This window comes from Salarias fasciatus, chromosome 9 (genome assembly GCF_902148845.1).
Source record: "Salarias fasciatus chromosome 9, fSalaFa1.1, whole genome shotgun sequence".
NCBI classification, from domain to species: Eukaryota; Metazoa; Chordata; class Actinopteri; order Blenniiformes; family Blenniidae; genus Salarias; species Salarias fasciatus.
Window position 1 is genome coordinate 1,088,996 of NC_043753.1, and position 26,741 is coordinate 1,115,736.

Below are 26,741 nucleotides of genomic sequence, written 5' to 3' on the forward strand. Positions count from 1 at the left end.
GAAACGGACAGTTGTGCACATGCTCAGTAGGACGTTAAGAGGAGTTTGAGAACGGGTGAAGGTGGATCGTGGTTTCAGGTGAAGCGTTGTGCCGACGGCCTCCTGAGCTCGTCTTCGTCTTCTTCTTCTCAGGATTCTCAGGATGATGGACGCTCTGGACTCGTCCTCAAACCTGACAAACATTCAGGATTCTGTGATGAAACTTGGTTTTTTGTCGTGCAGTTTGAGAAACGTGGCTTTCCCTGGGTTCCCTGCTGCGTTCTGCTGTCCTGTTTGAAATGATGAACGGTTTGGGGGTTTGTGTTTTGGACTAATGTTGGTGTTGAATGAGGACGTATGTCTAAGACATCATCTGGGGACAGTTTGCTCCTTTTCTTCTTCTTCTTCTTCAAAAGACCTTTCAGATGTGCGGGGTTTGGCTGAGGGCGTCGTCCAGACTCTGCTCTGACGTTCTGGACGGCGGCGATGAAAACATGGAGGGGAGTGAGCGTTCTGGCTCAGCAGCCGGAGATCTGACAGAGGGGATCATGGGAGCGTAGATGTAGGACACACAGAGCGAGAGACGTGGAGCAGACGGCTGAGCAGAGACGCCGCCGGGCGGTTCAGCAGCTGGAAACAAACCAAAATAGCAGAATTTGGGGAAAACAAACAAACTCTTTACACCAAAAAGACCCGAGACGGAGCAGGACGGATTCAGATCTGTTCCTGAGCTCCAGCTGCAGGTGAGCCTCCCCCCCCCCCCACCCCCCACCCCACCCCGTCCAGATTACCCTCCAATCCTCCAGCAGCCAGATTATTGAGTGGTGAATCAGAGGTGGGACTGATCTGATCTCAGGCCCGGGATTCATTCTGGATCCGGTCCAGTCCACTCGAAAACTAATCCCTGCAGAGGCGGAGTCCAGCGGAGCCGGCTGCTGCCACAGCTGGAGCTGCTGCTCTGCAGCCACATCTGGCTCTGCAGCCACATCTGGCTCTGCAGCTGCTGCTCTGCAGCCACATCTGGCTCTACAGCTGCTGCTCTGCAGCCACATCTGGCTCTGCAGCCACATCTGGCTCTACAGCTGCTGCTCTGCAGCCACATCTGGCTCTACAGCTGCTGCTCTGCAGCCACATCTGGCTCTGCAGCCACATCTGGCTCTACAGCTGCTGCTCTGCAGCCACATCTGGCTCTGCAGCTGCTGCTCTGCAGCCACATCTGGCTCTGCAGCTGCTGCTCTGCAGCCACGTCTGGCTCTGCAGCTGCTGCTCTGCAGCCACATCTGGCTCTGCAGCCACATCTGGCTCTGCAGCCACATCTGGCTCTACAGCTGCTGCTCTGCAGCCACATCTGGCTCTGCAGCCACATCTGGCTCTGCAGCTGCTGCTCTGCAGCCACATCTGGCTCTGCAGCTGCTCTGGAGCGGCTCCGTCCAGCTCCCAGAGAATGAATTCATCTTGACTTGATTCACGTTTTGCTTTATCTTCAGGCACAAACAGCTGATAGAACGACAAAGAAAACACACCAAGACTGACCAATCAGCCCAAAACTCCTTACAAAATAAAATCATATTGGAAAATTATGGAGAAATGTTTCAACTTCAGCAGATGTGTTTCTGAAAAATAAAGAAAAATTTTAAAAAACAAAACGGGACGAAAGGGAAAAGAAGAAAAGAATAGAAAAAAGCACCGCTATGACTAAAGCAGCGCTAACAGCTAGCTAACTGTTAGCTAAAGCAGCTACAGTATCCGGATACAGGACAGGTCTGCAGCAGGTCCTGCAGCGGTGGCGGCCATGACGGTTGTGCTGCAGTGCATCTTGGGGGTTTGGGACGGGGTCTTCAGAGCTGAAACACTGGCCTTTCTCAGTACGCAGTGTGTACTCGTGAACTCGGAGAGAACACTTGCTAGTCGGACCTGGAGTCCAGACCTGCGACGAGGCGAGAGCGCCGGGAGAACCTGGACCCAGCGAGACGACGTCCCGCTGTTCACAGCCAGGATCCGCAGCTTTCATTCATCCGTCCAGCAAAGTATTGATAAACAGCATCAGGTGAGTGTTTACAGCGGCGGCGGTCAGGAGGGTCAGTGAGGAGACTCGGTGTGGAGCAAGTTTAGACAGAACAGGAGGTTCTGGACTGTAGAACAGTGTGGCTAAACAGCTGGTTCCCGTCCCGTGTGTGATCCAGCGTTACTCCTCCAGCCTCCTGTCCTCCTGTCCTCCTGTCCTCCTGTCCTCTACAGCCGCCAGTCGCTGCTTCACTGCCGGGCCGAGCTCAGAGGAATCAGCTGATCAGACGTTCTACTGATCCCGTCATTCCACTGCTGGTCTGCTCCTCCTGTCCTCCTGTCCTCCGTCTGCTCCTCCTGTCCTCCTGTCCTCCGTCTGCTCCTCCTGTCCTCCTGTCCTCCGTCTGCTCCTCCTGTCCTCCTGTCCTCCGTTTGCTCCTCCTGTCCTCCATCTGCTCCTCCTGTCCTCCTGTCCTCCTGTCCTCCATCTGCTCCTCCTGTCCTCCGTCTGCTCCTCCTGTCCTCCTCCTGTCCTCCTGTCCTCCTCCTGTCCTCCTGTCCTCCGTCTGCTCCTCCTGTCCTCCTCCTGTCCTCCTGTCCTCTGTTTGCTCCTCCTGTCCTCCGTCTGCTCCTCCTGTCCTCCTCCTGTCCTCCTCCTGTCCTCCTGTCCTCCTCCTGTCCTCCTGTCCTCCGTCTGCTCCTCCTGTCCTCCTCCTGTCCTCCTGTCCTCCTCCTGTCCTCCTGTCCTCCGTCTGCTCCTCCTGTCCTCCTGTCCTCCTGTCCTCTGTTTGCTCCTCCTGTCCTCCGTCTGCTCCTCCTGTCCTCCTCCTGTCCTCCTCCTGTCCTCCTGTCCTCCTCCTGTCCTCCTGTCCTCCGTCTGCTCGTCTTCATCAGTCTGATAAACCTTCTGGAGTTAAACTCATCATGAGAACCCTTCAGTTCTCTCTTCAGTGTTCCACTGAGAGTCAAAATAAAAGGTTCTAACAGAGAACGTCAGCAGTTTATAGAACCTTTATAGAACAAACTTCAGCAGAACCTTCAAGAGAAAAAGCAGAAATAAGTTAGAAACATCAGGAGGTTAAACATGACCTGTTTTCAAAAGTTCTACAGTTCTTTCTTTATTTACCAGGAACAACAACAACAACATGCACAGCTCAGTGATGAGGGGGTTCTCCAGGGTTCTCCAGGGTTCTCCAGGGTTCTTCAGGGTTCTCCAGGGTTCTCCAGGGTTCTCCAGGGTTCTTCAGGGTTCTCCAGGGTTCTTCAGGGTTCTCCAGGGTTCTCCAGGGTTCTTCAGGGTTCTCCAGGGTTCTTCAGGGTTCTCCAGGGTTCTCCAGGGTTCTTCAGGGTTCTCCAGGGTTCTTCAGGGTTCTTCAGGGTTCTTCAGGGTTCTTCAGGGTTCTTCAGGGTTCTCCAGGGTTCTCCAGGGTTCTTCAGGGTTCTCCAGGGTTCTTCAGGGTTCTTCAGGGTTCTCCAGGGTTCTTCAGGGTTCTTCAGGGTTCTCCAGGGTTCTCCAGGGTTCTCCAGGGTTCTCCAGAGGTCATGTGACTCCAGTCTTCAGGGTTCCCCTCCATCAGACTGCAGGGTGTCTGTGAGGAGGACCTGGTTCTGCTCAGACCCCCAGGACCCAGCTGGTGGAGGACAGACTCAGGCTCATTCACATCCCAGTATTTCATGTGGATTTTGACTCGGGGCGACGGGAGCTCAGGTGGTAGAGCGGGTCGTCTCTTAACCGGATGGTTGGCGGTTCGATCCCCGCTCCCGCAGGCGTAAAACTGTCATTGTGTCCTTGGGCAAGACACTTCACCCACCGCTAACAGTTAGGGGCTACTGGTTAGGGGCTAACGGTTCCAGCGTCCCAGACTGAAGCGATCAGAAAGTCTGGGATTTGAACCGTCAGCCCTGGACCGGTCGAGCTGACTGAAGGTGTTCGGAGTGCAGGGCGACAGGCAGGGCTGGTCCTGAAGGTCCCCCCCCACCCCCCACCCCCCCCGGTGCGCATCTCATGCTTGTATCACAGTTTATCTGCTGTTAGTCTTTTATCATTTAGTATCAGAGTTTATTTAGCTTTTTTTTCTGTTTCTGAATCGCGGGCGGCGCCCGAGCCTTTAGTTACTTTCACTTTCACGTCTGTGGGCAGACCTCCGTCCTCCAGACAGTCTGCTCTGTCCGTCCTCCAGTCTGCTCTGTCCGTCCTCCAGTCTGCTCTGTCCGTCCTCCAGTCTGCTCTGTCCGTCCTCCAGTCTTTCACTCTGGAAGTCTTTGTAGACGGAGGAGGTTCAGCCTGAAAGCTTCACACAGTCACTTTTGAAAGCAGCGTCCGACGTGTCGTTTGCTGTGGCGCATGTGTTTACCGGCGACCTCTGTGTGTGTGTGTGTGTGTGTGTGTGTGTGTGTGTGTGTGTGTGTGTGTGTGTGTGTGTGTGTGTGTTGCGTGACATGGGCAGATTGAATGAATGAGATGATGGAGGGATGCAGAGGAAGAATGGACCGGCGGCAGTAATCCCCCCCCCCCCCCCCCCCCCAGCTGGGCTTACTGCTGGAATCACACAGCCGGCTGGAGGGTGGAGTGTCTCTCAGGTGGAGGGGGAGGGGGGGAGGAAGAGGAGGGGGAGGGGGGAGGAAGAGGAGGGGGGAGGAAGAGGAGGGGGAGGGGGAGGAAGAGGAGGGGGAGGGGGGAGGAAGAGGTGGAGTTGTTACATCTTCCTTCCAGCTGATGTGGCGCTGAGCCAGTGTTCGTCCTGCGATGCTAATGCTAGCTCAGGTTAGCGCTCACAGCTTAGCTTCACGTGCCTGTCAGCAGGAAGTGGAAACCACGCCGGAGGGAAGTGGAAGCCACAGCAGCTGGAAGCGGAAGCCGTGGCGGCTTCGGCGAGCGTTTCGACCTGAAAATGTTCTTTTCTTGTTTTAAAATGTTTTTGGCTCCGATTATTTTTAATCTGATTAGCTTTAATCTGATTTAAATAAAACAAACTAAGGATGAAAAAAGTTTTTGCTGTTCGAAGCTCAGACGTGGGAAGAACATGGAGTTTGATGAAGTTTATGAACATGACGTCATCACGTGACAGTGCGGGAGCGAGAGCTAGAGACAGAGAGAGAGAGAGAGAGAGAGCGGGAGCAAGATGGCGAGTCGCGCAGTGACCTGGTCCCAAAGAAGACCAGGACTGCAGCGGACCGGCAGTATTTCGGGTTCCGAGCTAACGAGAAGAGAGAGCGGTGTGCTGACGAGGCCGTTTGTAAGTTGTGCAATACGAAGGTGACTGAATTTAACTGTTCTGCGCGGTGCAAAAACTGTTCTGGATGGTTATGCTAATTGTTTGTTGTATTTGCACTTTTTAAGCTGTTGCTGATAAAAGTTGTTAATATTTTGCACATTATGTTGCTGTTTCATTATCAGTGTTTGGTCTTCAGTTCTGAACGGTGTGGGGACCAGCCAGCAGTCTGCTGATGCCGTCTGAGCCTTGAGTTGTATTTTTTTAATTAGTCACGGTAATACCGGATACCGGGGCGAAATGTGGAGACGGTATGACGGTATCAAAATTTGGAAACCGCCCAACCCTACTAGCTGCAGTGCTAACTCCCGTTAGCCGAGGTGGACCTTCAGATTAAAAGCTCCGCTAGAAGCAGGTTAGCATGCTAGCGGCTAGCTGCAGCGCTCTGAGCTCGGCTAACCAGACGTCGGTTTCTGCGCCGCTTTTCGAAGAAGGATTCCACTAAAAAGTGTCACGTTGAGTAAAAGTGGGAACGTCCAGCGTTTCCCATGAGCCTCGGCGCAGAGGTCACCCAGAGGTCAAACACAGCCGAGATAACACTGATTCCAGCTCTGTGCAGGCAGTCAGCCCGCACTAACTGCTTCCCACACACACACACACACACACACACACACACACACACACACACACACACACACACACACGCACACGGCTGAACACCCCTGACATGTCCGTCCCCACTGTGTGTGTCAGATTTTGTTTGTTTTGGGATTAGAGCTTGACCTCTGTCTGTGTGTGTGTGTGTGTGTGTGTGTGTGTGTGTGTGTGTGTGTGTGTGTGTGTGTGTGTGTGTGTGTGCGCGCTGCTTTGCATTCCATTGCGATGTGTAAAGGCCTTGCTCTGCAACAATAGAGCAAAGAAATACTCAGTGTGTGTCTGTGTGTGAGAGAGTGGGCGAGCGCAGGGGAGAACACCAGGCACATTCAGTCACACAGTGTGTGTGTGTGTGTGTGTGTGTGTGTGTGTGTGTGTGTGTGTGTGTGTGTGTGTGTGCGTGCGCACGCGCACTGTCACACACCACTCACAGAACCACATACACAACATGCGTTTATAATTCAGCACTTGCTGCTCTCCATTAGCGAGACAGGCAGGTAGTGATGTCTTACACACACACACACACACACACACACACACACACACACACACACACACACACACACACACACACACATCAAACACTAACCCTTTTAATCGGCTCTCAAACAGACCCGCTGTGTGTCTCCACAAAAAGGCTCTTGGGTAGATGTGAGAGCAACACACACACACACACACACACACACACACACACGCGCACACAGATCAGTCTGAATCTGTGGGTATTGATGATAAATGACCTCGTCCTGATCAGTTCAGTGATCAGCTGAGGAAGAGTCGGAGATTCAGAGGAGTCGGGCCTCGTTCACACGCCCAAAATCCTCGCAACAGGAAGCAGGAAGCAGTTAGCAGGAAGTGGTAAACTAGAAGCAGGGAGCAGGAAGTAGTAAACAGGAAGCAGGGATCTCGAAGTTTTAAACAGGAAGTGGTAAACTTCAAGCAGGAAGTAGTAAACAGGAAGTAGTATACACCAAGCAGATCACAATAAACAGGAAATAGTAAGCAGTGAACAGGAAGTAGGGATCTCGAAGTTTTAAATAGGAAGTGGTAAACAGGAAGTAAAAAACAAATCCATTGATCTTTCAGGACTCCAGACTGCTAAAGTCTCTCGTTTGCTTGATGTTTGTTCGTCTGTGAAACCGTCCAGCTGGAAGGAATCCTGTCATCTGTCCTCTCCTCCTCACCGTGTACTCTCTGTGTTTACACAGGAAAGCCCTCACACACACACACACACACACACACACACTCACACTCACACTCACTCCTGCATCATTCATGCTCATCACAGTTTTCATTATGAACGACCAGCAGAAGAGCTCCTGTTACGTAACGCCCATATGCTCACTTCTCTATCAGGGCCAGTGTGTGTGTGTGTGTGTGTGTGTTGTGTGTGTTGTGTGTGTTGTGTGTGTGTGTGTGTGTGTGTGTGTGTGTGTGTGTGTGTGTTTTCTCACGTCACTCTATTTCCATCCAGCTCATCCCACGGTGTTGAATGCAGAAGACGGATTTGATGACAAGGTGGAAATGAAAGTTTTAATTTGCTGCTTGTGTGCGTGCGTGCGTGCGTGCGTGCGTGCGTGCGTGCGTGCGTGCGTGTGCGTTTCAGCTGGTCCTGCAGGTCCCATCAGGGACTTGTGCTTTGACCTCAGGTCTGCAGTTGGATTGAACTTGCTGCTGAGGGGAGGAGCAGCGGTCCGGCTGGAGGCTGCCGCCCGGCGGCTCGTTTCCTGTCTTCACGCCGAGTTTCAGCTGAAAACCCGACGTTCGTTTCAGAAAAGTTTCACGGTGAAGTTTTGAAAGTGACGTTCGTTTCCACGGTAACGGCAGAGAAACAATGATGTCGTCTCGTTGTCTTCCTGGTGGAAGAACTCCTGAAACGTTCCAGAAGTTCCAGAAGTCTCCGTCAGTTCTGCAGCTCAGTGAAGCAGCGTCAGGACTCCAGCTGGTCCTCCATCGCACGCTGGACGCCGAGTTTCTAGCTTCTGATGCGTCTTATGGCCAAAAAACACGGCGTGTGGTAGACGGGAGAAAAACCATCTCAACACCACCGAGGAGCACCGGGCGGGAGCAAACAGCAACACTGCCCCCAAGTGGTGGCCGAGGCGCAGGACGGGACAGTTCTGGATAATTCTGGCTCTTTCTTTAGTGCTTTTCAAACAGCATGGTATCGGTACGGTATCGGTACTACAGAGCCGAGGATCCAGCTGCTCCTCCTCCCTCCAGCTGATCCTCCTCCCTTCAGCTGATCCTCCTCCTCCCTCCAGCTTATCCTCCTCCTCCCTCCATCTGATCCTCCTCCTCCCTCCAGCTGGTCCTCCTCCTCCCTCCAGCTGATCCTCCTCCCTCCAGCTGATCCTCCTCCCTCCAGCTGATCCTCTTCCCTCCAGCTGCTCCTCCTCCCTCCAGCTGATCCTCTTCCCTCCAGCTGCTCCTCCTCCCTCCAGCTGATCCTCTTCCCTCCAGCTGCTCCTCCTCCCTCCAGCTGATCCTCCTCCCTCCAGCTGATCCTCCTCCCTCCATCTGATCCTCCTCCCTTCAGCTGATCCTCCTCCCTCCAGCTGATCCTCCTCCTCCCTCCATCTGATCCTCCTCCCTCCAGCTGATCCTCCTCCCTCCAGCTGATCCTCCTCCCTCCAGCTGATCCTCCTCCTCCCTCCAGCTGATCCTCCTCCTCCCTCCAGCTGATCCTCCTCCCTCCAGCTGATCCTCCACCCTCCGGCTCTCCGGCTGCTGGAGGCTGATGGAGATACGAGTGTATCGATTCATTCAGTGTGTATCGATGCGATGACGCCTCATAGTCATGATGCATCGTTCGCTCTGTGCCTAATCGGTAATCTTCAAAGTTGCATCGGTTTTTACACGTTGTACTGCCTTCTGTCTTGTGTTTCCGAGGCGTCTTGAATGCACCATCATTCCCAAAGACGAATGGAAGCCGTATGCGCATGCGCGCACACACACACACACACTGTGCTACAAGTTACAACAACATGGCGGAGTGCAGCAGCGGCAGCGCTACGTTACAAGAGAGTCAGATTTTTAAAGACATACTGGAGGATCCTGCGAACCAATCAGCGCTGTATGGTTCCAACTCGTACTTGGTCAGTCACGATGCCAGTCAATCTGGGACTGCGTTAGCGTGATGACACATCACGTCGAGTCGCCGCCCTGTGCGCGCTCGTCCGCTCATACGTGATTCCCAAAGGGTTATTACTGACTGATGAAGAGTCCGACATGATTACAGATGTGTTTCAATCCTCTGCGAAAAGACGAAGCTCCAGCTGCGCAGATGTAAACAAACTGACATGCGGCTGACGTGCGCGCTCCCGACCGTCCTCATGGAGGGAGCCGCGCATGCAGCGGAGAATCCTCCAGTAGTCTTTTAACGCACCCTCAGAGTTCAAATCCATCGTTTAGAAGTAATATAGATTTAACAAGAAAGATGGAAAACTTGACAAGACGAACGTTGTTTGTAAAGAAGGCCGAGCTTCTGAACTGTCTGGGAGACGAGGAGACGGACGCTGCAAAGCCTCAGTTGAAGCCACTCATGGAGAGAGATGTGGTGTTACTGTTACTGTACCGTTTACACTGACAGCATCTCATAGAAGCATCTTATAGTCTTTTACTTGTTTTTGTTTTACTCTTTTATTGTTACAGGACAGTAATACGTAGTAAGTCATACATAGTACTGGTAGAGAGATTACAAGGAATATTTGTTCAGACAATAAGCACTTTTTTGTTCCATTTTCTACTTCTAAGGAATAAACCCAGCCTATTTTAACATACTGAATGATTTGCCATCTTCTTATTTTTTTGTTTGCTTAATAGATAACATATGATATATTTTTTTGCTTCACATTGAACTGCATTTGATGGAACTAATTTATTAAATCGCATCGCAAACAGGTGTATCGTATCGTATCAGGATGAGGGGTGACTCGTATCGTATCGAATTGGGATGGAGGGTGAATCATGTCGTTTTGTATCAAAAACAGGGATTAATCGTAAGTATCGTATCGGCAGGGATTCAGTGTGTCGCAAATTATATCGTGTCGTTGGCAGGGCATCGAGATGCATGTCTAATCGCCACAGTAATGGAGATCCACACCCCTAGTGACAACATTCCTGGTTCGTCTTGATGAAATTTGACAGTTTTGTTGTACTGTAGTAAATTAGATAGATAGAAAACTTTCTTGTCCCAGTAGGAAATTTGTCTTGGGCACAGTGCAAAGTGCTTCATCAACATACACATAAAAACAACACAACATAAAACCACAGCAGCAGAAGTGCAGAAGGATCCGTGTCGCCGTTGTAAAAACTCCACTGTGAGCAGATCTTTAATTATGTTTAGATATTTAAACTTAGAATGTATCATATAACTGTTGTATCATAAATATGAAGATCTATGGCTTGTTGGAAAAAAATTACATATATGAACTTCAGATTCTTTCTGTAAATTCTTACAACAAATGACAGCCTGCAAGAAAAAAGCTCCAATCACAATGACCAGCAGGTGGCGGTAATGCAGCCAACGGGATGCAAGCTGCCGTAAAACATCACAGAAGAAGAAGAGAAACACCGCAAAATACAGTGCTGCTGCGGTGCTGCGTCTCCGTATCGGAGCCGGACCAGAGCCGGACCGGAGCCGAACCGGGCCGGACCGGAGCCGGACCGGAGCCGGACCGGAGGCGGGCCGGACCGAAGCCGGACCGGAGCCGGACCAGAGGCGGACCGGAGCCGGACCGGACCGGAGCCGGTGAGGCCGGCGTGAGGACGGTTGTCACCCAGCTCGTCCGGCGGCCAGCGGCAGCTTTTTCGTCACATTTTTACTGGTCAGTTCATGATGTTCAGAGATTTTGTTTTAGTTTTTGTTTTCATTACTTATTAAATTTACGTTCTCGTCACAAATTAGTCACGGAATAAAGGGTCTTCAACGAATAGTTTTCGTTTAAGTTTTCGTTGACAGAATTAACACTGTTCAGAACCAACCTTAAAGCCTGAAGGCTGAGACTGGAACTGGGACAGGAACCGGGACCGGGACAGGGACAGGAACCGGGACAGGGACAGGGACAGGAACCGGGACAGGAACCGGGACAGGGACTGGAACTGGAACTGGGACAGGAACCGGGACCGGGACAGGGACAGGGACAGGAACCGGGACAGGAACCGGGACAGGGACTGGAACTGGGACAGGAACCGGGACAGGGACAGGGACAGGAACCGGGACAGGAACCGGGACGCTGTCCTGGTCTTCCTGGAGCAGAGAACAGATCAGCTGATTATTTATTCCTCAAAACCTTTTCTCAACATTTGCTGGTGTTTATGAAGGAAAACGGAACTCTAAACCACCAATGTACGAAACTGTGTGTGTGTGTGTGTGTGTGTGTGTGTGTGTGTGTGTGTGTGTGTATGTGTGTGCGTGCGTGCGTGCGTGCGTGCGTGCAGTGACTGTGTGTCACTGAAGGCCTGTGAGGAATGTGGCTGACAGCATCTCTGTCAGATTAGTGAGACAACAGCTGGACACACACTCACACACTCACACACACACTCACACACACACACACCCTCCAGACCTCACCGTTGGTTCCACCATGTTTACTGTAGCAGATCGTTTGAAACTCTGTGGAACTGTCTTGATCACATGACGCCTGAGCTCCGTCTGGTTCCCAGAGTGAAGCAGCCACCGGGGTGACAGAGGAGTGACAGAGGAGTGACTGAGGGGTGACAGAGGGGTGACAGAGGAGTGACAGAGGAGTGACAGAGGAGTGACTGAGGAGTGACAGAGGAGTGACAGAGGAGTGACTGAGGGGTGACAGAGGAGTGACAGAGGAGTGACTGAGGAGTGACAGAGGAGTGACTGAGGAGTGACAGAGGAGTGACAGAGGAGTGACTGAGGAGTGACTGAGGGGTGACAGAGGAGTGACAGAGGGGTGACTGAGGAGTGACTGAGGAGTGACTGAGGAGTGACAGAGGAGTGACAGAGGAGTGACTGAGGGGTGACAGAGGAGTGACAGAGGGGTGACAGAGGAGTGACTGAGGGGTGACAGAGGGGTGACAGAGGAGTGACAGAGGAGTGACAGAGGGGTGACAGAGGAGTGACTGAGGAGTGACAGAGGGGTGACAGAGGAGTGACAGAGGGGTGACTGAGGGATGACAGAGGAGTGACAGAGGGGTGACAGAGGAGTGACAGAGGGGTGACAGAGGAGTGACTGAGGAGTGACAGAGGGGTGACAGAGGAGTGACAGAGGGGTGACAGAGGAGTGACAGAGGAGTGACTGAGGGGTGACAGAGGAGTGACAGAGGAGTGACAGAGGGGTGACTGAGGAGTGACAGAGGAGTGACTGAGGGGTGACAGAGGAGTGACAGAGGGGTGACAGAGGAGTGACAGAGGGGTGACTGAGGGGTGACAGAGGAGTGACAGAGGGGTGACAGAGGAGTGACAGAGGAGTGACAGAGGGGTGACAGAGGGGTGACAGAGGAGTGACAGAGGGGTGACTGAGGAGTGACAGAGGGGTGACAGAGGAGTGACAGAGGGGTGACTGAGGAGTGACAGAGGAGTGACAGAGGGGTGACTGAGGAGTGACAGAGGGGTGACAGAGGGGTGACAGGAGTGACAGAGGGGTGACAGAGGAGTGACAGAGGAGTGACTGAGGAGTGACAGAGGGGTGACAGGGGTGACAGAGGAGTGACAGAGGAGTGACAGAGGGGTGACAGTGGAGTGACAGAGGAGTGACTGAGGAGTGACAGAGGAGTGACAGAGGAGTGACTGAGGGGTGACAGAGGAGTGACAGAGGAGTGACAGAGGAGTGACTGAGGAGTGACTGAGGGGTGACAGAGGGGTGACAGAGGAGTGACAGAGGAGTGACAGAGGGGTGACAGAGGAGTGACTGAGGAGTGACAGAGGGGTGACAGAGGAGTGACAGAGGGGTGACTGAGGGGTGACAGAGGGGTGACAGAGGGGTGACAGAGGAGTGACAGAGGGGTGACAGAGGAGTGACTGAGGAGTGACAGAGGGGTGACAGAGGAGTGACAGAGGGGTGACAGAGGAGTGACAGAGGAGTGACAGAGGAGTGACTGAGGGGTGACAGAGGAGTGACAGAGGAGTGACAGAGGGGTGACTGAGGAGTGACAGAGGAGTGACTGAGGGGTGACAGAGAGGTGACAGAGGGGTGACTGAGGGGTGACAGAGGAGTGACAGAGGGGTGACAGAGGAGTGACTGAGGAGTGACAGAGGGGTGACAGAGGAGTGACAGAGGGGTGACAGAGGGGTGACAGAGGAGTGACAGAGGGGTGACTGAGGAGTGACAGAGGGGTGACAGAGGAGTGACTGAGGAGTGACAGAGGAGTGACAGAGGGGTGACTGAGGAGTGACAGAGGGGTGACAGAGGGGTGACAGAGGAGTGACAGAGGGGTGACAGAGGAGTGACAGAGGGGTGACAGAGGGGTGACTGAGGAGTGACAGAGGGGTGACAGAGGAGTGACAGAGGAGTGACTGAGGAGTGACAGAGGGGTGACAGGGGTGACAGAGGAGTGACAGAGGAGTGACAGAGGAGTGACAGAGGGGTGACAGTGGGGTGACAGTGGAGTGACAGAGGAGTGACTGAGGGGTGACAGAGGAGTGACAGAGGAGTGACTGAGGAGTGACAGAGGGGTGACAGTGGGGTGACAGAGGAGTGACAGAGGAGTGACTGAGGAGTGACAGAGGAGTGACAGAGGAGTGACAGAGGGGTGACAGAGGAGTGACAGAGGAGTGACTGAGGAGTGACAGAGGAGTGACAGAGGAGTGACAGAGGGGTGACAGAGGAGTGACAGTGGAGTGACAGAGGGGTGACGGAGGAATGACAGAGGGGTGTGGGCGTGGCCCCCCGCTGTGCTCAGAAGCCAGCTCACTGGGTGTGAGTGAAGGTCAAGCTGTGTTCGCCTGCCTCACCTCCTCCACCTGCTGACGCTGCACCACAACTGTTAAATACAGGAGAACTGGATGGATGCACCGATACCAGCACCGATACCGATACCAGGTCGGTTCGGAGTATCGGCCTCATGGTATCAGATCAGGAAGCATCGACCTTTATTTAAACCATCAGTCGACCTGAAGAGCTGAACTGATCAGTCGCTCAGAGGATTTCTGGCCATTTGGCGTCAGCGTCAGGAGGTGGAGGCGACGTAGCGTCCAGGCGGAGTCCTGTGTGTCACCTGTCAGGAGTGGGAGGAGTCTCAACATCGATACTCCGGTATCGACGCTTCAGCACTTTGGAATCCAGCTTCAGCAGTTCAGACCGGGTGTGTGTGTGTGTGTGTGTGTGTGTGTGTGTGTGTGTGTGTGTGTGTGTGTGTGTGTGTGTGTGTGTGTGTGTGTGTGTGTGTGTGTGTGTGTGTGTGTGTGTGTAACAGAGCGTGGCCTGAAACTCCCTGCTCAGCTGTCTCTGCATGTCAGAGGAAACATAAACAGACGGTCTGCAGAGGAAATGGCCCCGTCAAAATAAAAGCAGCAGCTAAGGATGAAGTGTGTTCTGATAAGGTTCCATCCTGACCCCTGACCCTGACCCCTGACCCCTGACCCTGAACCCTGATACTCATCAGCCTCATCAGATGGAGGTCAGTATTCTGATTGTTCAGGAGCCACAATCACTTCAGCTGCCGGACGAAAGTTTGGTCGCCGAACCCCCCCGGCGTCAACAGTCAGAACCCCCCACGGCGTCAACAGTCAGAACCCCCCCCGGCGTCAACAGTCAGAACCCTCCCCCCCCCCACGGCGTCAACAGTCAGAACACCCCCCCCCCCCCCCCCCCCCCACGGCGTCAACAGTCAGAACCCCCCCCCCCCAAGTGTCGACAGTCAGAACTAGACCTCCACCTCATGAACACATCTCATCTCCATCCTGATCTCAGCAGAGTGGGCGGGGCCTACTCTCCCGCCTGAAGTAGAGTGGGCGGGGCCACCCCCCCCCCCCCTGCCTCTTTTAGCCTCGTTACACCACAGACGAAGCATCTGGCAGATAATTATAGTCCCTCGGAGCAGTTGCGGCCGCGCTGCCTTGCTCGGCGGCTCGGTTTGAAGCGGCAGCTGGCAGGAGTCTGGTTTCATGGCGGAATTCACTCCTGGTAGAAGGCTTCCTCCTGTCCCCCTGTCCTCCTGTCCTCCTGTCCCCCTGTCCCCCTGTCCTCCTGTCCCCCTGTCCCCCTGTCCTCCTGTACCCCTGGGCCCCTGTCCCCCTGTCCCCCTGTCCTCCTGGGCCCCTGTCCCCCTGTCCTCCTGTCCCCCTGGGCCCCTGTCCCCCTGTCCTCCTGTCCTCCTGTCCTGCTGGGCCCCTGTCCTCCTGTCCCCCTGTCCTCCTGTCCTGCTGGGCTCCGAGCCCAGAACTGAACGGTTCATCCAGCACCTCCTCATGAAGTCAGCGCTACAAATGGCAAATCAAGCTAACTGAGCTAACAGGCTAACTGAGCTAACAGGCTAACTGAGCTAACAGGCTAACTGAGCTAACAGGCTAACTGAGCTACCAGGCTAACTGAGCTACCAGGCTAACTGAGCTACCAGGCTAACTGAGCTACCAGGCTAACTGAGCTAACAGGCTAACTGGGTCATGATGGAGGAGACGTTCTGCTGCTGTCACACAGGAGAACAGCTTTATACCAGTCTGGATCATTCTGGACCAGTCTGGATGAACCAGTTCTTGTGTGCAGCTCTGACGGTCCGGGTGTGCAGAGCGGTTGTTGACGGTCCCGGTGTGCAGAGCCGTTGTTGACGGTCCCGGTGTGCAGAGCGGTTGTTGACGGTCCCGGTGTGCAGAGCGGTTGTTGACGGTCCGGGTGTGCAGAGCGGTTGTTGACGGTCCCGGTGTGCAGAGCGGTTGTTGACGGTCCGGGTGTGCAGAGCGGTTGTTGATGGTCCGGGTGTGCAGAGCGGTTGTTGACGGTCCGGGTGTGCAGAGCGGTTGTTGATGGTCCGGGTGTGCAGAGCGGTTGTTGACGGTCCCGGTGTGCAGAGCGGTTGTTGACGGTCCGGGTGTGCAGAGCGGTTGTTGACGGTCCGGGTGTGCAGAGCGGTTGTTGACGGTCCGGGTGTGCACAGCGGTTGTTGACGGTCCCGGTGTGCACAGCGGTTGTTGACGGTCCGGGTGTGCACAGCGGTTGTTGACAGTCCCGGTGTGCACAGCGGTTGTTGACGGTCGGCTGTGACACTGTTTACATACAACAGTGGTGTTGAAGGCCGATTAGAAGCCAGCTTAACCTTCACCTCGGCTTCTCTGGCAGCTGAGAAGTGGACACACCCTCTCACACACACACGCACAGGCACACGCACAGGCACACACACACACACACACACACACACACACACACACACACACACACACACACACTCCCAATCCCCCGGCGGTCGGCAGGGTGGAAGCGGCCCGTCCTCCAGGTTTCCCTCCTCTGGGTTTCCGGAGTGTTTCCGACCGTTGCCATGACAACGCTGCCAGCTCCACTTCATCCACTCTCCCTGAACAGGAAGAGAAACACTGAGTGGACCTGTGGTGCTTCCTGTCAGAGGCTGGGCCTGACCACCTGGAACACACACACACACACACACACACACACACACACACTGCCTCACTTCACTCTGAAGGAAGAGTTAAAAATGGAAGTGCAGTGTTTCGTCTCACATGTCTTTGTGGTGAAGGAGACACACCCTGCTCTCCACTCTCCAGCTCATGCAGTGATCCACATTTCACTCTCCTGATCGAGGAACCGACTGTGTCTCTGACTGTATCTCTGATTGTCTCTGACTGTATATCTGATTGTGTCTCTGACTGTACCTCTGACTGTTTCTCTGGCTGTATCTTTTGACTGTATCTCTGACTGTGTATCTGATTATACACTCGGCTAGGGCTGGGCGATATGGCAAAAAAAATGATCACGATTTTTTTTTTCATATCATTCGATCTCGATTATAATCACGATATGTTATATTGTTTTTAAACCAGTTTTAAAGCATCTGCACTGAAAACTAGAAGTATAGAATAGTTAAACATTTTATTAACAAACTAAGTAAATAGCAATGCAAATTAAATAATATAAACATAGAAAAATAAGAACAATTTCACTTAACAGTGCAGTAAATGGAAAAAAAAAAATCTAGCACCAAGATAATAAAATCTTGCGATGCACCGTTTTTTTTCAGTAAAAGAGAAGAACTGAACGATCGTTAGTTAAAGTGTGACAGTTTTCAGCCCTGAGGATTTTTGTTGCTATAAAAGATTAAAAAACTAAAGAAACCGCCTGGGGATAATGAAGGTGCTTTAGAATATAAACGTTATTTTCAAGTTCTGATGCTAAATATGCTGCTGCCATCATTAATGCTTGCATCAAATGTACAAAATTGAAATAATCTAGATTGGACAGATTAGACTTAAAATGTAGCAGTACAAAACTACAATAACACACAAAAAAATAGACAAAAGTAATTGTTTTTATCCTCTTGGAATGTTGCTCGTATGGTGCAGTGGCCTGAAAAGACGACGCTGGCTACGTTTACATTCCGTCAATATTCGTGTTAAGATAAATATTCTGGTTTCTGAAACATTTGGAGTAACCCCAGGAGATCCTCATTCAGACCACGGCCACAGACGACGCCATGACTGCATTTGCACTTCATGCCACTAGGGGTGCTGTTTGCATGTTCAACCTTATTTTACACAGACACCACAGAAGAAGCAGGGCGCTGCAGCGCTGCAGGCTCTCTCTGCGTGTTGTTAGAAGAAGAGTGTTCACGGCAAGACGTGGAGATATGTTCAATGATGCGATGCACCGTTTTTTCAGTAAAAGGGAAGAACTGAACGATCGTTAGTTAAACTGTATCACAAGTAGTTCCTACTAAAAAGACCAGATTCTTTGCGGATCGGTGAGCTAGCAGCGGTGAGCTAGCAGCGGAGCGCTAGCAGCGGTGCGGGTGGAGCAGCCTTTCCTGTCAGCAGCAGCCTCATCTTCAGAGGATAACGCCGAGGCATGGCTGACTTCATCTGCTTCGCTGCCCTCGGCTCCACGTTCAGCTCCATCTCTGGTTACTTCTCAGACAACTTTCAGGCGGAAGTTGAGCAGGAAAAAGCCGACTTTGATTGGCTGTGGTCACGCACATTTCTGCCTTGTCTGATCGAGAAAATGTGCTCACAGCTGATCACCGTGATCGACTGGAAATTAATCGCGATCAACAATCACGATCATATAATCACCCAGGCCTACACTCGGCTCATATGAGCAAACAGCAGCCTGTCATTTCTTCCACTGACCACAGGGCGCTAACGCTAAACATGTAGCCACCAGCTAACGCTAAACATATAGCCACCAGCTAACGCTAACCATTTTTCTATTGTTAAATTTTAGCTTTCCATCCACCCATCTTCGACCGCTGATCTGGGACCAGGTCATGGGGCAGCAGTCTTAACTGGGGATGCCCAGACTTCCTGTCCCGAGACTTCCTGTCTCCAGACTTCCTGTCTCCAGACTTCCTGTCCCCAGGCTTCCTGTCTCCAGGCTTTCTGTCTCCAGACTTCCTGTCCCCAGACTCCTCCTCCAGCTCTTCCTGGAGGATTCTGAGACTTTTCCAGTCCAGCCCAGAGACATAGTCTCCTCAGCCTGTCCTCGGTCTTCCCTGGGTCCTCCCCACGGTGGGACATGTCCAGAATTCCAGGAGGCCTCTTCATCTGACTCCTCTGGATGTGGAGGAGTAGCAGCTCTACTGCAAGATCCTCTGTAGCTCCTCCCCCCTGGTGATCTAGCTCCTCCCCCTGATGATGTAGCTCCTCCCTCTGGTGATGTAGCTCCTCCTCCTGGTGACATAGCTGTCTCTCTGTCTCTCTGATTGGACAGTGATCAGTAAACTGAGGAGAAATGAAGACTTTGTTCCACTGAGCTGATGTAAGGTGTTCCTGTCGGGTCTGGTGTCAAATTACAGGTGGTGGATGGTGTTGACTGGCCTTGACCTCTGACCTCTGACCTGCTGCTGAATGCTGCCGGAGTTTACCGTTTCTCCGGGTTCCAATAATAAAGCTGGTGTCAAATTACAAGCGAAGCGTTTGTGGACAGGCTGGACGAAGACAATGAAGAGAAGGAATCCTCAGAGGAGGCTGGTGTCAAATTACACAGCGTGGTTGAATTTAGACCGTCTTCAGACGCTGAGACGGCGTTTCTGTTTATCACCGGATCTTCAACATTTTAATGTTTGAAATTCACTTAAATGTAATATCACAAAACCTTGTGATGGAGTCTATCAGGGTTCTATCAGGACTCTATCAGGACTGTCAGGGTTCTATCAGGACTCTATCAGGACTCGATCAGGGTTCTATCAGGACAGGTCTGTAAAGGGGAACCCTCTGGGCTGCCTCTGTGTTCAGGTCCAGATTGAAGGGGACGTTCTGCCCTCTGGTGGCCGTCGGCGGTGTCGCAGTTAAACTGCAGCGTGTCTGAGAAAAGGATCCTGGAGGTCAGAGGTCAGAGGCTGGGTCCGGCAGCTGGATCGGGAGTAATTTGTTTCCTGGCTCCCTCTCTCCAGCCCGACCTCCTGTAACCTCGACTTCCTGATTCTCCTCTCAGACCCTCGTTTCATCCAGAACCCATGTGACGTGATCGAACACGGGAACCTTCTGAGTCACGTGCTCTCCTCACACTGAGGCACCGTGCCGCCGCCGCCGCTCACCGCTGCCGTACCGCCACCATACCGCCGCCATACCGCCGCCACCATACGACCGCTGTGCCGCCGCCGCTGACCGCCGTGCGTCTTGTGTCTGCAGCCATGGCGGAGGCGGAGCTAGACCTGAGTCTGAGCGACGCGCTGACGGACAGCGTTCCCCAGCCGGACCCCCAGGGCCGCGTGGAGAGGGACTTCGTGGCCCAGCTGGAGGCGGAGACCTTCGAGGACCAGGTCGGCGAGACGGTGGGGAAGACGGACTACATCCCGCTGCTGGACGACGACGACAAAGCAGGTGAGAACCGAGGAACCCAGGAAGACCGGGACCCTCGGAGCAGCGGATCGGACCGGTTCGGTCCTGATCGGGACCAGTTCTGTGCCGATCCGCTGCTCTGGGTTTATTTTCCAGGACTGTCTCCATCCTGACTGCTGGCAGAGAACCAGGAAGAGAATCGACCCGTTCAGAGATCACTGACCAATAGGAGCAAAGCACACAGTCACATGACTAACAGCTAACGGAGACGTTTAGATGTGCAGACGGTGACGGAGGAGGACTGGACTGGACTGGACTGGACTGGACTGGGCCGGGCTGGGTTGGACTGGACTGGGTTGGACTGGACTGCGGTACCGGGTTCCACTGGAGGTCATGACCTGGAAGGTTCTAGCAGTCTAGTCCAGTTCACACACTGGAGGGGTTGAGGTCACAGGTCGGTTCTGGTCCAGGTGGAGACCAGGGTCCTGCAGGACCCGGTTCCACTGTGAGCAGAGCTGACTGAGGGTCCCGGGAGGAGCAGTGGCAGTTGGCCGGCCGCTGACTCGGCCGCGGGGCTCGTTGTGGACGGCAGACACTTCGGTGAGACAGCTGGACAGGCGGACGGTGACAGGCGGCTGATCCGCCGGGACGGACGCAGACGTGCTGACACGCCGGGCGCCAGACAGCAGGACGAGGCAGACCGGTGGGGGGGGGGGGTGCTGTCCTCTGGCTCTGCTGTCTCTGCTGTCTCTGCTCTTGACGTCCCCGTCTGTCCCCTGCATGCTGCACCTTCAGTCCCGCTGCAGCATGACGGCTGTCTGCATGTCCTCACCTGGACGTTCTTGGTGGAACAAGGTGACTGGAGAACCGGGTCACAGCAGGACGAACCGGGTCACCTTCTCCGTCACCTTCTCCGTCACCACAACCCTCGAGCACAGCGTGAAGCCTCGTCTCTACGGCGACGTCTTCGAGTGGAAACAACTGAAAAGGCTCACGATGCGATTTGATCACGACACTCAGATCACGATACGAAGACATCGCCGTATGTCACCGTATGTCACCGTATATCACCGTATGTCACCGTGTATCACCGTATATCACCGTATATCACCGTATGTCACCTCGTATGACCTCATTCTGTGTTAATAGAAACAGAGAACTCGGCACTAGTTGCATATCCGTCCATCAGAGGACATCGGTCATTCAGACGTCTCACTGGTTCGAAACCATCTTTGCGGTTGACGTGATTTCCTGATGTCAGCTGATGTGTCTCGTGATCCGGTTCTTCTCATCCTGAACCCGGGACGTTTAGATCAGTTCCAGTTTCTTCTTTTCGTTTCCTCTGTGAAAGAATCTGATGCAGGTAAAATTCAAGCTGCTGAAACATGAAAGTCTGAAGCTGCAGTTCGGTCGGCTTGGTTCACTCTGCTGCTGCAGCCGCAAGCTAGCTACACTTCGTCTGTCCATCCAACTGTCCATCTGTCCACGTCTCCTTCTGCCCATGTCTCCATCGTACCGTCCGTCTCTTCGTCCATCCATCCGTCTGTCCACCGTCCCTCGTCCCCAGTTCAGCTCCATCTATCTCTAGAACAGCCGTCGACTCCGCGTCTCGCTATTCCACTTCGTTCCGTTGTGTTGTAAGGAGAGTGTGCACGTAGCTGCAGCATGTGTGTGTCTGCACGTGCATGGTGACTTATTTCCTGGTGTGTGTGTGTGTGTGTGTGTGTGTGTGTGTGTGTGTGTGTGTGTGTGTGTGTGTGTGTGTGTGTGTGTGTGTGTGTGTGTGTGTGTGTGTGTGTGTGTGTGAGAGAGTAAACAGAAGATGGCTGATTCAGCAGTCGGGCGTCACACTGCTCAGTCCGCCTGACGGACCGTCACCGGCTCGCTGTGGTGGCATTAACAGGCGGACACACACACACACACACACACACACACACACACACACACACACACACACACACACACACACACACACACACACACACACACACACACACACGCGGGTCAGATGGCAGCCTGAGACGAGGGGTCAGTGGTTCTGGGTTGATTCGGATTTTCTGTCTCGTCAAACCATCAGCAGCCAGACGGAGAGTAACGTGCTTTGTTTTTGTGTGTGTGTGTGTGTGTGTGTGTGCATGCAGACGCGGGTACTGCATTGGAGAATGGAGAGCAGGAAGCTCACGGGGTTCAGAAACCTGGTAAGAGACGTCCGTCCATCGTTCCTCGGTCGTCTTCGTCCTTCGTCACGACTTTTTGTCTTCGGTCGTTTTTTTCCTTTCCTTCAGTTTGAGTCTGTGTGTGTGTGTGTGTGTGTGTGTGTGTGTGTGTGTGTGTGTGTGTGTGTGTGTGGTTCTGGTTCTGTTGGACGACCGTCCTGGACGTTCTGCTGCTGTTCTGATCGGACTTTGTGGTTCTGTGGAGAACCTGAAGGAGTTCCCTCTGCAGACTGGAGAACACTGCAGAACAGAAGTTCTTTGAACGGGCGATGTAACCTGGCGGCTCGGCGCAGCGAGCCAATCAGACGAGGCCGTCCACTGGGACGTCCACTGGCCGTAATCAGGACCACTAACCGTGGAACCGGTTACAGCTGACGTCGGAGATCAGTGATCTTCTTCTGTAGCAGTAGCGCTCTATAACCACCAGAGGGCTCTGTCTCCATGGAAATCCAGTCCCTCATTTAAGCCAGGTTTATACTTGCACGACTTTTGGCGTGCCAATCTGGAGTCACGAACCGGCAGGCTCCCGCACCGTTCACCACGAGCTCTCGGACATTTCACGAAAGCGCCCGTCAGTGTCACGAACTGGCTCGACGCATTCACGCATAGTTTTCGCATAGTTTACGAGCTTCCCGCATTGGCACAACGTGGTTGTGCGTGCAATTACGCACGTCATATACGAGTAGAAAGGGGGCTTCCCCGACCCCGGGTCATTGTTGGATTTGCAGTGGAACAGACAACATGCTGAACGCCAGAGACGCCGTCACTGCCTGTACCTGCAGCTGCTCTGTGTGAAGAGCAGCAGAACAGGCGCTGCCTGGGGCCCCGAGCTGAAGGGGGCCCCGACGGACGGCTGACATCAGTCAGTTTCAATGACAAATTAAAGGCGCTACACTTGATGCTGCAACGACAGTGTGTGGAAAATCCCCCGCATGGGGCCCTGTTCCGGGTCCTCGCCGGCGGCCACGACTGGCAGCATCCTCCCGCATCGTCCCGACGCGTTCACGAGGCGTTCACGGACAGTTGGGCAAAGTTCACGGCCCAGTCACGATATTTTGTCGTGACCAAAATTTTGAACATTTCAAAATTCTCGTCCCGACATGGCACGCAGTCACGACGGGTTTACGCACACTTCACGCCACGTCGCGCCACTGTACGAGTAGTTTGCGACTCGATTCGTGCCGATGCGTGAAACAGAATCGTTCAAGTGTAAACCTGGCTTTACTCAAAGCCGCTCCGGTAGTTCATCAACCGCTGCCTCAGGCTGCGGGTCCAGCGGTAGCAATACAGAGCTAGCTAGCTAGCTGCTGGCAGCAGCATCTGTCCCTCCAGGCTGTTTGGATGTTTCCGTGGCAACTGGTCTCATTTACATAATCAATACTTGATGATCAGCGCTAACGGCTGCTGAGGGACATCCAGCCGTTCCTCTGCTGCTCGCCGCTAACGCTTCTGGGAATGATGACACAAAGCCACGCCCCCTGATTCAGATGTTAGCCACGCCCCTCTGCTATCTGGATCTTTATCTTTTACTTCTGTTTTTGTTCTTTAAAAAAAAATTTCAACCACGTCCCAAAATACAAAATAGAATCAAGGTGCTTCCGTTTCAGCTCACTGCTAGCTCAGATCGAAAGCCGCTACGCTATGCTACGCTACGCTAAGCTATGCTATGCTATGCTATGCTGCGCTGCGCTATGCTATGCTGTGCTACGCTAAGCCATGCTAAGCTATGCTGTGCTATGCTATGCTAAGCTAAGCTAAGCTACGCTGTCTTCAGCAGAGGAATGTTGCTGCATGAAGGAACGGAGGATTCTCAGTTTTCCTTCAGCACGTTTTGCATCTTCTTATGAACCAGTAAAGACTGATCGACCTGGTCCGGGTCTCCTGGACCCGGTCCGGGTCTCTGGGTCTCCTGGACCCGGTCCGGGTCTCTGGGTCTCCTGGACCTGGTCCGGGTCTCTGGGGGCTCATGGTGAATTCAAGCCTGTTGGATTTTCTCTTCATCAGACAGAACATCTGGACTGATGTTGGTCTACAGGGACCTGTGTGTGTGTGTGTGTGTGTGTGTGTGTGTGTGTGTGTGTGTGTGTGTGTGTGTGTGTGTTCTGCTCTGGAGCTTTACTAACCTGCTTTCTTCCTTTTTCTCTTCATTCCTCCTTTTGTTCATTTGGAATTTTTACACTCTTCTCCTCCTTTATTCCTTCGTTTCTTTATTTCTTTTTACCCCTCCCTTCATCATTTACCCCCTCCCTTCATCATTTACCCCCTCTTCATTTCTTCCTCTTCTCTTCCCAACGCTTCAGAGGACTAGACTCCGCCTCCATCGCCATGACAACTGTCAATCAGCCGCACATCCGCTTCTGTGCACCTCCTCCCGCCACCCTGTCTCTCACACACACACACACACACACACACACACACACACACACACACACACACACACGGTTCAACGTTCTGACGGGTTCTCCACTGGGTTCTCTTTGTTTAACGTGTCCACATCAAAGGAATGTCAGAGCAGAATGACGAGCGAGGACGACCCGATACCAGGCTGAGCTGCCCGCCCAGACCAAGTACCGATACTGAGTACTGATGCTGAGTACCGATACTGAGTACTGATACCGAGTACCGATATCAGTACTCACTAGATGCTGTACAGATCCTCCGTATTTAATGATATAAACGCGACATGAACACCTCGGCCTGCTGCTGACGCTCTGTCAGCTCCACCCGCCTGTTAATGAGTGTCAGTCAGACTGTAAAGGTACAATAAGTCATGAAATTACTGTTAAACCAGTTAGAATCCTCCCGTGTTTCAGTGAAGAAACTTATAAAGACTTCGTCTAATGGGCGGGGCTAGACCGTCACTTCCTGGTTCCAGAGCCAATCGTGTGAGTTTCTACAAGTTTACGAGTTTCAAGCAAGCAATCCGTATTTTAATGACCGCGCTGTGCACGTGCATCGACTCTGGTCGTGCACGTGCTTCACCACTTGTGTGCACGTGACACCATGTTTAGCATGTAGCCTGCAGCATGTAGCATGTAGCATGGTTAGCGTGTAGCTCAGCTGCAGCAGTCAGTCCGGTGTTCTCTCCATGTTCTGTTAGAACGTCATTCACTGTGACAGAATCTCTCGTCTCTCTCATGTCGGTGTCGGTATCGGCGTCAGTATCGGGCCGTGTGTCGGAGTATCCCTGCTTCAGAGGTTGCCGGTTTGAGCCCCAGATGAGGAGACAGATGAGGTGAAACTCTTCAGGCATTTTACTTTGAAAGGGCAGCAGGAAGCGGCGTCCTGTTGCAGCACCAGGCCGAATCGTCTCCTGTTTACGTGACGGGGAACTCCTGTCAGGCCGGTTGGATGCTTTTAATTTGAAATCTTCCTCTGTCGTCTGCAGCGTTTGTGTCTCTGATGGTTTCTCTCTTGACAATCAGATCATTTTTAGATATTTCCTCCTGAAAGGCAAATTTTTTCCTCCGATTACTGAGAAACGAACCGTCCAGGAAATAGACTCCTCCCCCGAAACACCACTTTGATGAAGAAAAGAAGCAATAGAGAGGTACGACGGACTCCAGGTCTGTCCGCGCTCGCACACTGAAAGGACACACACACACACACACACACACAGCCTGGACTCTGCTTTGCACTACTTCCTGTCTTCAAACCTAAAGTCGGTGAACAATCATCTGTGTCTTTCTGTCACTTCACTGCTGTTTCCTGACCTTTATTTTGAAAGGTGGATCCACTTCCTGTGTACTAGACGTAGTTATCTGCTGGCTCGGCATGCCGGTTCTCCGCCTGTCGTCACGCCGGCTGTAGTTTTTGTTCCGTTGCAAAGGACGAGAAGCCGGGCTTTTATTTTGAAAAGGTGTTTGTGACGTCCGGACATGAAGGCAGGAAATGACCGGAGCTGCGATCGGCTCCGGCTGTGTTCTCAGTGACGTTCTCCAAACTGCAGTGCTCTTTCTCTCGGCACTGAGCTGCTTCTTTATGGTTCTCATTTCAGTCTTTTATTTTGTCTTTTTGACCTTTGACCTGCTTTAATGCTCGATTCCCTGGCCTTCAGCTCAGTCTGACGGCGTTCCCTGCTGGAGGTCCATGTTCTTCGTTCTGCGTTCCCCTCCTGTTCTAATAAAGTGCTGTGGAACACTTCCTGTGTGGCTGCTGGTTCTTCCCGGGTTCTTCTGCTCCTCGTCTGTTCCGGGTTCGTTGTCGGAGGTTCCAGGAGGAGAACGCCGTCCAGCTGCAGCGTCTGGAATCCAGCGGCTTTTCACAATAAAGCGCAGATGAGAGGCTGCATGGAGACGACCTGTTCTGACGGAGAACGGAGAACAGAGAACCCTCCAGACGTTCTTCGGATGATCTAGAATAAAGTTTTAGCTGTTAGCTAAACCGTTAGCGTCTCCAGAAGCCTCCTCCACGCCTGCTCCAGCTGCTGCTCTGGAACCTCAGGAACGTTTCTGGTTCCAGCTTCAGGAGAACCTCACAGCTGGAGCGCCGTCCTCTCCCGTTCTCCACGTCGCCGTGGTCTCCCGGGTTTGAATCCAGGACTGCTGCCTGCCGCTGAGCAAGGCATCGGGGGAAATGAGGGACGGAACCTCAGAGAACAGGACGGAGAGCGTCCGGTTCCTCCTGTGGAGGATCGTTCTGCAGGAGAACCGGTGAATCTCAGCAGAACCGAGTCAGAACCTGACCGAGTCTCTGTTCCGGTTCCACAGCTTTAGAACCGCAGAGTTCTGCAGCTGGACGTTCTCCGTGTTCTCCGTGTTC

At 53.0% G+C, this 26,741-nt stretch overlaps 1 protein-coding gene across 8 annotated transcripts in view; it reads left to right on the forward strand.

Annotated features, from left to right (window-relative positions):
• LOC115394055 (microtubule-associated protein 4-like) overlaps positions 1–26,741 on the forward strand; it is a 64,436-nt gene that overhangs the window by 1,021 nt on the left and 36,674 nt on the right. For 7 of the 8 annotated variants that reach the window (XM_030099190.1, XM_030099191.1, XM_030099195.1 and 4 more), the window contains exons 2-3: positions 19,615–19,806; positions 21,906–21,962. In XM_030099190.1, coding sequence (XP_029955050.1) covers positions 19,617–19,806; positions 21,906–21,962 — 247 coding nt within the window. In that variant the 5' untranslated portion in view covers positions 19,615–19,616. The remainder of the gene's footprint in view (positions 1–19,614; positions 19,807–21,905; positions 21,963–26,741) is intronic. The other variant, XM_030099194.1, reaches the window with a different exon arrangement.